This window comes from Apodemus sylvaticus, chromosome 16 (assembly GCF_947179515.1).
Source record: "Apodemus sylvaticus chromosome 16, mApoSyl1.1, whole genome shotgun sequence".
Lineage (NCBI taxonomy): Eukaryota > Metazoa > Chordata > Mammalia > Rodentia > Muridae > Apodemus > Apodemus sylvaticus.
In genome coordinates, this window is record NC_067487.1 from 38,164,260 (window position 1) to 38,176,857 (window position 12,598).

The 12,598-nt window shown below is 38.8% G+C and overlaps 1 protein-coding gene across 6 annotated transcripts in view; it reads right to left on the bottom strand.

The window, feature by feature from the left end:
* Positions 1-1,026: 1,026 nt before the first annotated feature.
* Positions 1,027-12,598, bottom strand: part of Ttc33 (tetratricopeptide repeat domain 33) — a 31,414-nt gene continuing 19,842 nt past the window's right edge. For all 6 annotated transcript variants that reach the window (XM_052159471.1, XM_052159472.1, XM_052159470.1 and 3 more), the window contains exons 3-5: positions 10,317-10,398; positions 4,674-4,805; positions 1,027-2,187 (exon numbers count right to left, since the gene is read on the bottom strand). In XM_052159471.1, the coding sequence (XP_052015431.1) occupies positions 1,834-2,187; positions 4,674-4,805; positions 10,317-10,398 (568 nt within the window). In that variant the 3' untranslated portion in view covers positions 1,027-1,833. The remainder of the gene's footprint in view (positions 2,188-4,673; positions 4,806-10,316; positions 10,399-12,598) is intronic.

Here is a 12,598-nt window from a genome sequence, read left to right on the forward strand (position 1 = left end):
GAGAATATAATATTTCTTAAAGAAACTGCTGATTCTCTAACTCTGGGGAAAAAAAACTAGTGAACATTCCTCTAAAATACTTCAAAAAATATCATCCTCATAAAAAATACAGACCATATTTATATGTTCCAACAATTTTTGCTAAGATTACATAATACAACAGAGAATTTTTATCTCTGAGAGAAAAAAAGTTACATCACTAATAACTGCCTGAGTATCAGAATGGACAGCACCTAATAGTTGCATATGTTTGTACTATAATATATGCAGCAAAAACAGTAATTCATAGCAATAATAGTATTGGTTTGTGACTGTGACTAAGAATTTCTAATAAACTTTTTCTTGTGTTGTTTTATTTTTTGACTTGTTCTATTTTGTGTTGTTTTATTTTTTGTTTTGTTCTGAAGCAAGGGCTCGCTATGTTGCCCAGTCTGGCCTTGAACTCACAACTCTCCTGCCTTAACCTGCTCAGTGCTGGGATTATGGGCACTCGCTACCACACCCAACACTGCACTGCTTCCTTTCCATATCCATCTCATGCTTGTGGGATTACACTACTAAGTACATCCTAGCTCCTCGATTGTCAGCCACATACTAACACTCTAATAACTGTCTTCTTACTTTTAGAAAGATTTTATACTTAATTGAAATTGTAACTATCTTTTCATTTCACCGAACAGTTCCCCAAAAAAAGCTATTTAAAAAGATGTTTATAAACTGCTCACAGCAAAGTTACAAGCTAAAAGCGTTAGTCCGCTGTGGTAGACTACACCTGTATTCCCAGCCGTCTAGATGCTGAGGCAGGAAGATAACCTGAAGGCTAGCATGGGCTAAAAGTAAGAATTTGTCACTAAAAAACAAAAGCCAAAAAGGGAAGAAATGTTTTCAAGGTTCTTCACACTTTCAAAAATAAGAGAACGAGGTCTGAGGATGTAGCTCGGCGGCAGGGTGCTAACTGAGCAGGCTAGCTTGGCCAGCCTCCCCGCGAAAAGAAAAAAGGAAAAGAGAATCGTCTTTTGACCAGGATGATGCAGGAATAGACTTTACTGACAATCAGCAAATGCCATTCATCTTTACAAAAGGACTGACTTGTGGTAAAGATGTCTCACTCGTAACAGTAAAATGAATGCATCTCTAGCACACCGGTATCCACAGTTATCACATACTGAAGAAGACACTCACCACTTCTTAACTTTAAAGTCAAAACAGAAGCACAAATTAGAACATTAGAATAACAAGGACAACAAACCTTCAAAGAAATGTTCAGGACACATACATCTGCATGCATTTTTAGGCAAACTTCAAATATTTCAAATATTCACATATAATGAAGCAATCACTTTGAATCCAAATGGATGCCAGAAATATTCAATCTTGATGAAAACTTACACTGGTGAAGCAAGAAAAATAGGAGAATGACAACAGCAGATTTACAGGAGGGAAAGGAAGCACACACCTCCTTTATCACACAGCAAAGTCTCCATGTGAGCACTGTGGTCACACGCCCGTCAGGATACACTATTCAAGAGCGCACTTTCCAAACACTGCCTTTGAGGGTACTCTCCCATACAGACAAATTAAATGCTTATCAGTCAAAACACATTTCACATAAGATGCTAACCTTAAGTACATATTGAAAGTTACAGAAGTACAGTCCACTCACTAAAGAGTAATTCCACAACTTGATTTTTGCATGTTTCATCTAAAAAAAAAACCTCATTTTAAAACAGGACTTTCCCCCTTCCTCCACAGTGCATATCCCTATGTCATCTAAGCTTTAAGTAACAACCAAAAAGAAAAAAAGGATTCAAATATTTTCCACTGTGTATGGCTTCATCGGGCTTTGATAAAGACGGAGCCATCCGGGGTGGAAGAGCCCTCTCCCTTCTCGTTTACGATCTCTACAGTCCCAGACGCCGACACGATAACCATTGTTTTATTTGCAGATGCCGACTTCTGTTTTTCCGCCACAGCTGCACAGACAGCAACAATCTCATCGCTCTCGAAGTCATAGTCCGGGATGGAGCCTGGGGAGAGGTCCGGTCCTTCCGGGGGCATTTCTTTCTTTTCAATCCTCTGTGCTACTTTCTGCTGCTCCTGGAGCTTTCTTGCCCACAACAGGTCTTCCTTCCACAGCTCGGGGCTCCCTGGATGTATGTGGAGGGCCACCTGAAAGCTTCGAATCGCCTGGGAGGAAAGATGTTTTTATTAGGGTTATTTCTAAAAGCCACCAAGTTAGGTACAGACCTACAAGTAAGTATGGGTATATATATGCATGCGTGCACACACACACACACGCTTACATAAATATAATTTTTACAATTAATTTTTTAAAAAAATAGGCTTCTGTCATAATAATTAGATAATTATGGTAGAAAAAGCACACAAGTGTGATGTGGAAGACTGACAAACTGCTGGTGCTGAAAAGTCACTAAATCAGGGCCACTCCCACGAGGGTTTGAGCATCGTAAAGAATCATGCTAATTACATAGTTTGACATGGGACAATTAGTATGCCACATAAGACAGGAATTATAGGATTTGTCCCAACAGATGAAGAATAACATTTGACAAAATTCATTATCTTTTTTTAGGATTAAAAAGACAATGATTAATCTAGGAACAGATAGAAATAAAAGCCATGCACAGAACACCCAAAACCACCATCACACTCAACAGTGAAAAACTAGGTACTTTCCTTCAGGATTAAGAATGAGTCAAACTCTTCCTATTTCTTTTATTTATTTATTTATTTATTTATTTATTTATTTATTTATTTATTTATAGATGATAATATAATTACGACATTTCTCCCTTCCTTGTCCTCCCTGGAAATGCTCTCATATGCACCTCCCTGCTCACTTTAAGTTCAAGGTCTCTTTTTCATTAATTGTTATTATATGCACATGCTCATGCATATATTCCTAACTATAACCTGCTCGGTCTATATAATGTTACTTGTATGTATGTTTTTAGGGCTGACCATTTAGTGACAACCATTTCTTCCCATTTCTACTCATGACTAAACCCTAAGTCCTAGCCAGAGAATTAAAAAAGAAAAATATATAGATCATTCAAAAAATAGGGAAGAAGAAGCAATATTGTCCCCTTTTGCAGATGATACAATATTACCCTAACTCAAACTCCAGGTGGATCAAAGACCTCAAAGTAAAACCAGAAACACTAGATCTAATAGAACAGAAAGTGGGGAATAGCCTTGAACTCACTGGTACAGGAGTCAGCTTCCTGAACAGAACACCCACAGCTCAGGCTCAAAGATCAAGAACTGAGGAGTGCAATGTCATAAACTGAAAAGCTTCTGGAAGGCAAAGGACACTGCCATTAACACAAAATGGCAGCCAGATTAAAAAAGGATCTTCACCAATCCTACATCTGACAGAGGGCTAATATCTAAAATTTATAAAGCACTCAAAAAGTTAAGATACCAACAACTCAAATAACCCAATTTAAAAAAAAAAAAAATGGAGCACAGAGCTAAACAGGGAATTCTCAACAGAGAAATCACAACTGGCCGAGAAACACTTAAAGAAATATTCAAAGTCCTTAGTTAGTCATCAGGGAAATGCAAATAAAAATGATGCTGAAATTTCATCTTACACCCATCAGAATGGCTAAGATCAAAACCTCAAGTGACAGCACATGCTGTGAGGATCCAGAGCAGGGAACACTCCTCTACTGCTGGGGAAGCTCATGCTGGTGAGGATCCAGAGCAGGGAACACTCCTCTACTGCTGGGGAAGCTCAAACTTGTACAGCCACTTTGGAAATCAATTTGGCATTTTCTCCGAAAACTGGGAATAGTTCTACCTCAAGATCCAGCTATACTACACCTGGACATATACCCAAAGATGCTCCACTCTACCACAGGGACACTTGTTCAACTATGTTCACAGCAGCTTTATTCATAATAGCCAGAAACTGGAAACAACCTACATGTCCCCCAACTGAAGAATGGATCAAGAAAATGACATCTACACAATGGAATACACTCTTCAGCTATTAAAAATAAGCACATCATCAACTTTACAGGCAAATGGATGGAACTTGAGAATATCATCCTAAGAGAGGTAACCTAGACCCAAAAGGACACACATAGTATGTGCTTATTAATAAGTGGATATTAGCCATAAAATTACAGGATACCCACACTATACTCCACAGACCCAAAGAAGCTAAACTCGAAGGAAGGTCCAACAAGGATGCTCACAACAGTTAAGTGAGGAACAACCCAGGTGTCTGATATCAGCTTGAGAGATAAGGAAGAGGCCAGTATGCACACAGATACAATGCATTGCTAAGCTATAAAGAAGAATGAAGCTATATTTTTCTCAGGAAAATGAATGCAACTGAAGACAATCATATTAAATGTATCAAGCCCATCTCAGTAAGACAAACATATATTTTCTCTCATGTAGTGTTCCTAGATTTTATAGAGTCGCATAAAGTCATCTATGTATACATTAAATGGCACAAAAGTAAGTTAGTCTAAGGGAACAATGTGCACTAACAGGGTGTGGCAAGGGAGACAAAGAGGGTAGAGAGAGTCCAGGAGACCGGGGTGGGGCAGTAAGGGGTAACATGCGCCCATAAAACATCTATTTTGAAAATCAAAATGTACTTAAATTTGAGCATTATAACAATCTAATTTCCTTACCAGGACTATCTCCCCTAATCCAAGCTGAGCTCGACCTAAAGTTTGCCAAGACTCCCATGAGTGTGGGTTACGCTTGACAGCCATTTCTGCTGCATGTACTGCTGGGAACATTTCATGAAGAGACATCAGGACCTGCATGCCAAAAAGAAGAAGAAAAAAAAAAAACCTGTCATAAGCATATGTAAGATAAACTGACAAACTACTGTTGGTAATCATACACGAACAATGATTTTCCTTTACAAAATATGTTTTAATCTGGCACGCAGCATTTCCATGACTCTGACTCCCTGCTTTACATTCAGAACCAGAAATTCTATACCTTTTTTTCACTCCCAAAATAAATGAAAAGATAAACCATCTCTATGTCCATGTGGTCAAAACCAAGAGCCACAGAAGCTCACAGCTAGGTGAGATCATTTTTCACTTCTAGTTGCTCTATTTACAGTGCTCTTTTTAGGAAACACTCAAGTCTTGCTGCTAAAACTAGATAAGTAAGTTTAACACCACCCTGTCCCAAGTACACATCTACCTGGAGAGAGAATGAAACAACCTGTAGGCCTCAGACCTGAGCTTTTCAGGCCACACACACCAGAAAACTCACAGAACTGGAGACCTGAATGCTTCACTTCAACCCATGGAAAATAGTTTATTTCATTTATAATCTTTGGAATATTCTTGACACAAGCACTATTCTACAGTTCTAAATTAAGTTCTTCATATATTTCACTATAAACCTTGCCTTAATCTGCACATATTTTAGCCCTGAACCTGAAGACATGCAAGAGAAGGGCTTTACAAACTCTGCTTCAGGGGACTTAATTTATCTGGATTCTTCCTCAATAAAATAACTGAAAGCCGGGAAAGCCTGTGATTCTCATTTGAGAGTGTTGTGTGACCAAGGCTTGTTAATACAGATCAAGACTCAACTGAAATAATTGTCAAAAATTATACTTAATGCTCTTTTAGAGACTTTGTTTTGCTATTTTAACATTTTTTATTAAACTAATAAAATACACAACTCAGAATTGACATTTTTTAAGTCATCAAAATAATTTATAATAGTTAAATGCCTCTTAAAAATACATGATGTCTTCTGAAGCTAAAAGTAATATGCACTCAACCAGTTTTTAAAATGTATTTGGAACATTAAACATGATAGAAGTAGAAAAAATCTTTTATGAAGTCCTCTATGAAAGGAAATTGTGAAAAGTTACTGATTAGACAGAAACTATTCCATCTCCAAGGGCAAATACACAGCATAGCAGTGGCTTCATAGAATGATTTGGGTAGTGTTGCTTCTGTTTCTATTTTGTGGAATAGTTTGAAGAGGATTGGTATTAGGTCTTCTCTGAAGGTCTGATAGAAATCTGCACTAAACCCATCTGGGTCTGGGCTTTTTTTTTTTTTTTTTTTTTTTTTTTTTTTTTGGTTAGGAGACTTTTAATGACTACTTCTATTTCTTTACAGGTTATGGGACTGTTTAGATGGTTTATCTGATCCTGATTTAACTTTGATTATTTGGTATCTGTCTACAAAATTGACTATTTCATCCAGATTTTCCAGTTTTGTTGAATATAGGCTTTTGTAGTAGGATCTGATGATTTTTTTTTTTAATTTCCTCAGTTTCTATTGTTATATCTCCCTTTTCATTTCTGATTTGTTAGACAGTCTCTGTGCCCTCTTATTGATTTTCTCAAAGAACCAGCTCCTGGTTTGGTTGATTCTTTGTATAGTTCTTTTTGTTTCTACTTGGTTGGTTTCAGCCCCAAGTTTGATTATTTCCTGCTGTCTACTCCTCTTGGGTGTATTTTCTACTTTTGGTTTGAGAGTTTCTCTGTGGAGCCCAAAGTGGACTGGACCTTGCAATTCTCCTTGCCTTAGTGTAAGCGCTGAGACTACAGTCATGTGCCACCAATGCCCAGCTCTGTTTGAGACTTTCAATATTTTTTAAATACCTAATTCAGGTGCTTGGAGGCTTTCTGTATAGAATTTTTCCACAAAATATTAGAAATGTTCATTTAATACATTAGCTTTCTACCTGGTAATAGCTATGGAGCCTTTCACTGGAATCTAGACACTTGTTTTCTCTTTTATCTCTTCTGTATTTACCTTTTGGGCAGATGTGACTTGAGAAGTCCATTTTCATTCATGAGCCTTACTTAACTCACTGTTAAACTGGCTTCTTGATACCTAGGGAGTTTTAAAGGTTTCAGTACTTCTTTTGGGCAACAAGTCCTGTGGGAATTCTTTCTATCAGGCAGATTCAGCTTACATACTTATTTCTAAGATCAGCACATGTAGAGATAACTAGAGGGGGTGGAAACTTTGAAAAGAAATCCTAGAAGATGAACTCAAAGCATCTTAACATTCATTTTTCTTTCAAACAAGATATGTCTCAGAACCTTTCAGTGACAAGATCTGGTCTACTAAGAATCCCATCTTGGTATCAATCACAAAGTTAACACAGGTTATATGACTTCCTATAGCAAATGTTCTACTAACCTTTTCAAGTAAGCCAAGATGAAACCAGAGAAGGCATTTCTAGCTTTTCTTTAATGACTAACAGAAAGAACCATTATGTAGACTTTGTCATGTTACAAAGATTTTTTTTTTAAATGTTAACAAAAATACACACAAAAAAAAAATCCTGGAAAATAGGAGAAATGAAGGTTATGTACTGAAAAGAACTACTGGTTCTTCCGATGAAGCTGGTCTCCTTCATCCCCTCCAGTCTCAGCAGCAGGAGTGCCGCAGAAGATACTCCTTCATCTTCAACAACACTTAGACCAAGTCTGATGACCCTGCAAATCCTGTTGGCATGCGTGTGAGGATCTTCCAGAGTGAAGCCACAAGCACAGTTTCATGCAGCAAGATGAGCACATCCTTCACCGCTGTGCCTGTCATATCCACAGTGGTTCTGTGCCGCCATGTCTCTGGTGAAGTCTCTTAAGGCTTGACTCTTTCCATGTTCACTGTCCACTCATGTGCACTTGTGACCGACACCCTGGAGAAATTTCCAATAAGTGTGGTGTGACTACTACCTTTTCCAACTTTATTTCCAAGGATTCTTTCTATACTTTTGCAGAAATTTTGTCTTTTTCTCTTCCTATTTTTCTCTCTTCTTTATCTTCTCCCTTTGGTAACTGACACTGAAATCCTCTGCTCAGACTCCTTTAGCTGTTGGATGCAGTACTCATCAATGGGCTTCATTGTTTGTATCATCTCTAACCATGTTCTTAGAGATGTTTCCCAAAGACCAAGGTAATCACAAAGTACTTGGTGATGGAGTAGATGTCTTTCTGCCTTTCCTTTATTCTGGTACAGCAGTCGTAGACAAACCATCTCATCCCTAGAGAAGATGGAATACTAGAACAGCCCTGAAAAGTTCTTGCACTGTTGAGTCTTCAATGATCTCCAAGTTACAGTTTTCAAGAACTGCTCATAAAACTTGTCTTTATCATCTGCCAGTTCAGTGAACTAAGCAATTTTTAATCAAATTCATTTGAAAACATTCAAAATATTGCTTTGTTATAATTATCTGTTACAATTATCACAGGACCTACGTGGAGGGAGATCCTTAGACTATGCCTCCCCTGTGACGACAATCATATACTCAGGGATTAACTCCTGACAGGAGATCCTTAGACTATGCCTCCCCTGGGATGACAATCATATACTCAGGGATTAACTCCTGACAGGCACCCATGATACAGTAGGCATACAACTTTTTCTTTTTGCCTCTGCTTTCAAAGAGATCAAAAGAAACATGTCTTAGGGCAAACACAGCCAAGTAAATGCCCTTCAACAGCAAAGCGCTTCACTGTCAAGCAAAGCTTCCCAACCACTGGCCAAGCACTTGTCCACATTCTTCATTACTAATGTCCTCAGGATTTCCCACCCAAGCAGGATTGGTTTTGCTGAGTGTTCTTGATCATTGTACCTTTCTTTAGTCTTCTGTTTCTTGTCACCATTTGTCTAAGTTAAGGTTTTCATTGCTGCAAAGAGAGGCCATGATCACTGCAACTCTTGCAAAGGAAAACATTTAATTGGGGCTAGCTTACAATTCTGAGATTTAGTCCACTGTTACCATAACCAGAAGAATGGCAAAAAATGGTGCTGGGAGTTCTACATCTGGATGGATCAGCAGACAGCAGGAAGGGAGTATCACATTGGGCCAGGCTTGAGCACCTGAGACCTCAAAGCCTCACCACAGTGACACACTTCCTGCAACAATGCCACACCTATTCCAACAAGGTCACACTTCCTAAGAGTGCCACTCCTAGGAGCCTAAGGGGGCCATTTTCTTTCAAATCACCACACCATTCTCCTCCCCTCCCTCCTCCTCACTCCTATACCTTCCTCTTCCTCCTCCTCTTTTTCCTCCTCCCCTCTCCCCCTCCCCACTCCTTCCCTCTCTCTCTCCCTTTCTCCCTCTCTCTCCCTTTCTCCCTCTCTCTCTCTCTCTCTCTCTCTCTCTCTCTCTCTCTCTCTCTCTCTCTCTCTCTCTCTGAATGAACAACTTCTATTTAAGGTTTGTCACCAGACATTTCTTCCTTGTCTTCAGCCTCATGACCACTGATTTCTCCATCACTCTCCTCCACAAGGGAGTAATGGGTTAACCAATAAACTGAGACTACTTATTAATAATTTCTTTTATTCTTCTTTCCTCTAAGTGCTCAGTTTGGTCTTCTTTCAGAGGTACAGTAGTCTTTGCTCCATGGTCTCCAGAGTGCCCTGGGACAGTCTTCACTGTGAATGAGCCCTCTGCTGAGGGTTCCCAGAGATGCTGTCCTTCATCATTACTCTGCACGGTCACTTTCTCAGCACCAACAGGCCACCCACAAAGATAACTATCTGCAGCAGCCTGCAAAGCCTCCACAAAGCCTTCATCCCAAACCTGGCACAGTACCAAAGTTGGTGATAAGTCATCCCTGGTCAGTCTCATGCAGCATCCACAACAGTTACAGTTTAATCCTATTTGCTAGGAGTAGTAACTGATACACAGCTCCTTCCCAAAGTCTTGTTTGTTAAGCTCTCACATCTAATTTATCCAAAGTACCTGAAAAACTTGAAATGAAACCCTTAAGAAAGACCTTTTTGAGTAAAAATTATTGATAATCAAGTGACATTAACTGGGCAATTTGTAAAGGAAAGGCAGTCTCAACCTCTTCCTCTTCGGTTAGTCAGGCTTAGGTCTGGGTTTCCTCAAGCATCTTTGCTGAATGACTAATGCATGTTCTAGTAGCAGCTCTGGATGATGACACAATGGACTTATGACATATCTTCCAAAGTACAATGCATTTTCATTTTGGAAAAAAAAAGGAGCTACTAGTAGACAATTTATAAGCAAAATAGAAACTTTCTATCTATTTAAAAAATTAACTAGTAATTTTATCTATATGGTATATCTTCTTAGAGCTAGGCTGAAATAATAGTTGAGATCATTGCAAAATCAAATGTATTTATAATTTTATACACAAAACATTTTATACACACAAAACAAAGTTAAATATAATATACTAAAATTAAAAAATAATTATATTAGAAAAGAGAAATGACAGCAGACAAATTTATTCATTACTGCTCACTGGAAAAAAACCAGCACAATTATAAAGTAAAACTCAGAGTGCTTATCATCGTTACCTGTGATTTCATCTCATAAAGGGTGGCATCGTCTGGGGTCAGCTGCAGTGCTTCGTCCCACTTCTGAATTGCCTCCTGGTATCTGCAGTTGTTAAAGTTACATTAGTATATTTTAACTTTCAGAGTACATGTTAAATTTGAAACTCAGGAACTTGAAAATAATCACTAAGAAAATTTTCTATTAAAGACTGCTAATAATCTAATTAAAGACTGCTGTTATAAAAGCTTAGGTAAATTAAATGGAAGGAAAAAAACAGAAAAGGGCAAAATATAAATGAGAGAGCTTATAAATTACTTTCTAAGATTCTGGAGCCTGAGCTAGCACAATAGCTAAGGGGGCAAAGCCTAATGCTCGAGTCAATCCCTGGATCCCACCTAAAGGTAGAAACAGAGAACTAACTCTATAAATATGACCTCTGACATACACACACACATCATAGCATTTATACACTATTTATTATTATTATTATATTACTATTATTTAAAAGATTTGTGGGCTAAGAAATCAATTATCTTTCTTTTTTAATTAACTTCAGTGATGGAATATATATTCTAAAGGATTGGTCTTAAAAGCTTGCTATCCTGTTCCATGCCTAGGTTCTGCTATAGCAATCTACCTGGCAGAGATGACAGTCATCCTGGCTAGTTTTATGACAACTTGACACATCTAAATTCATCTGAGAGGAGGAAACCTGAGTTGAGAAAATGCCTCCATAAGATTAAACTGTTAGCAAGCAAACCTGTAGGGTTTGAATTAGGGATTGAGCCTCTTGTGGACATGGCCACTCTGCGCTGGTGGTCCTTCTCTATAAGAAGTAGGCCCAGCCAGCCAGTGAGCTCTCATCCACAGCCTCTACAGCTCTTGCTCCAGGCTCCCGTCTTGTCTGAGTTCCTGCCATGACTTCATTCAACAATGAGCAGTGATGTGGAGATGTAGCAAAGCAACCCCTTTCTCCCCCAGATTGATTTTGGTCATGGAAAGGACAAATATAAATATAAACACATGCCAAGCTTAAAAGATGGGTAAAATGCACCCAAAATAATATACAGATAACTTCCAGTATGCTGAGGTTTGACTGTGACATGTCCCTTAAAGGTATATGTATGGACACTTGGTCCGGCTGGTGGCACTATTTGGAAAAGTTGTGGAACCTTTAAGGGGTAACACCTCAGTGGGAATGGATCACTAGGGGGTGACCTAAAATGTTTAAATAGCAGCCCTGCTTCCTGCCTCCCCCTTTGTCCTGTTCCATCAGGGTGTGAGACAGGAGTCCCAACCACATACTTCTGCCAGGGTGGAACTACTGCCGTCACACCTTCTCTACAAAGATGGGATGCATCCTGTCAGTCTGGGAGCTAAAATACACTCTTCCTCCCTTAAGTGGCTTCTTGTCAAGTTTTTGGTCACAGCAACAAGACTAATAACTAATGAACACTACCACCTTTCATTTTAAGATTGAGAGTCAGGTATTCAGTTATTATCTTCAACTGTAGCCACAAACTGCTAAACTAACTCAGTAACTGCAAAATTGCCCTTGGCACACTTGATGCAAAGTCTTCAGAGGTTGTACATTTTTCCTGCTTCCTAGGCAGTGTTAATGAGCACTGCTCCTCTTTCCAAGTACTTGAGCACGTTGCAGTCCTGGGGCTGTGAATCACTGACAATCTCTGTCACATACTATCACGTACTATCCTCTCTTAAAGCATTGTTTTTAGACTCTTCATTTTCTCAGTATGTGTTCTGTATGTACAATACATAATACTTGGTAATAAACAACTGCTACCATGTTATATTCTCTAATATAAATTATAATCATATAATATGTATGTGTATGTGTGTAGTGCATGCTTGTGCTGATGTGTGGGTGCAGGCATTAGGACAGTGTCCTCCTTTATTGCTCTTGACGTCATTTTCTTGAGACAGGTCTTTTCTGAGCCTGAAAAATCCAGGTTTTGTAAGGCCAGCTGGCCAGTGAGCTCCTGGGATCCACTATCCCTCAGGCAACAATGCTGAGGTTACAGACACACATGTGCAGCTTTTCAGCGAGTGCTGGAGATTTGGACAAAGGTCCTTACACTTATTCAACAAGCATTCTTATCATCTGAGTCATCTCCTCATCTAACTCACAAACTTTTTATTGCTATTTTAGAGTTCATTTCATGTAGTTAGGGTAGCAAGCTTACTGTACACGATCACTGTACATAGAGCAGAAGTGAAACGCCATACACCCTGTTTTCACTGAGTCACTTAACCACATCAAAGGCAACTCAAGAGACTGACC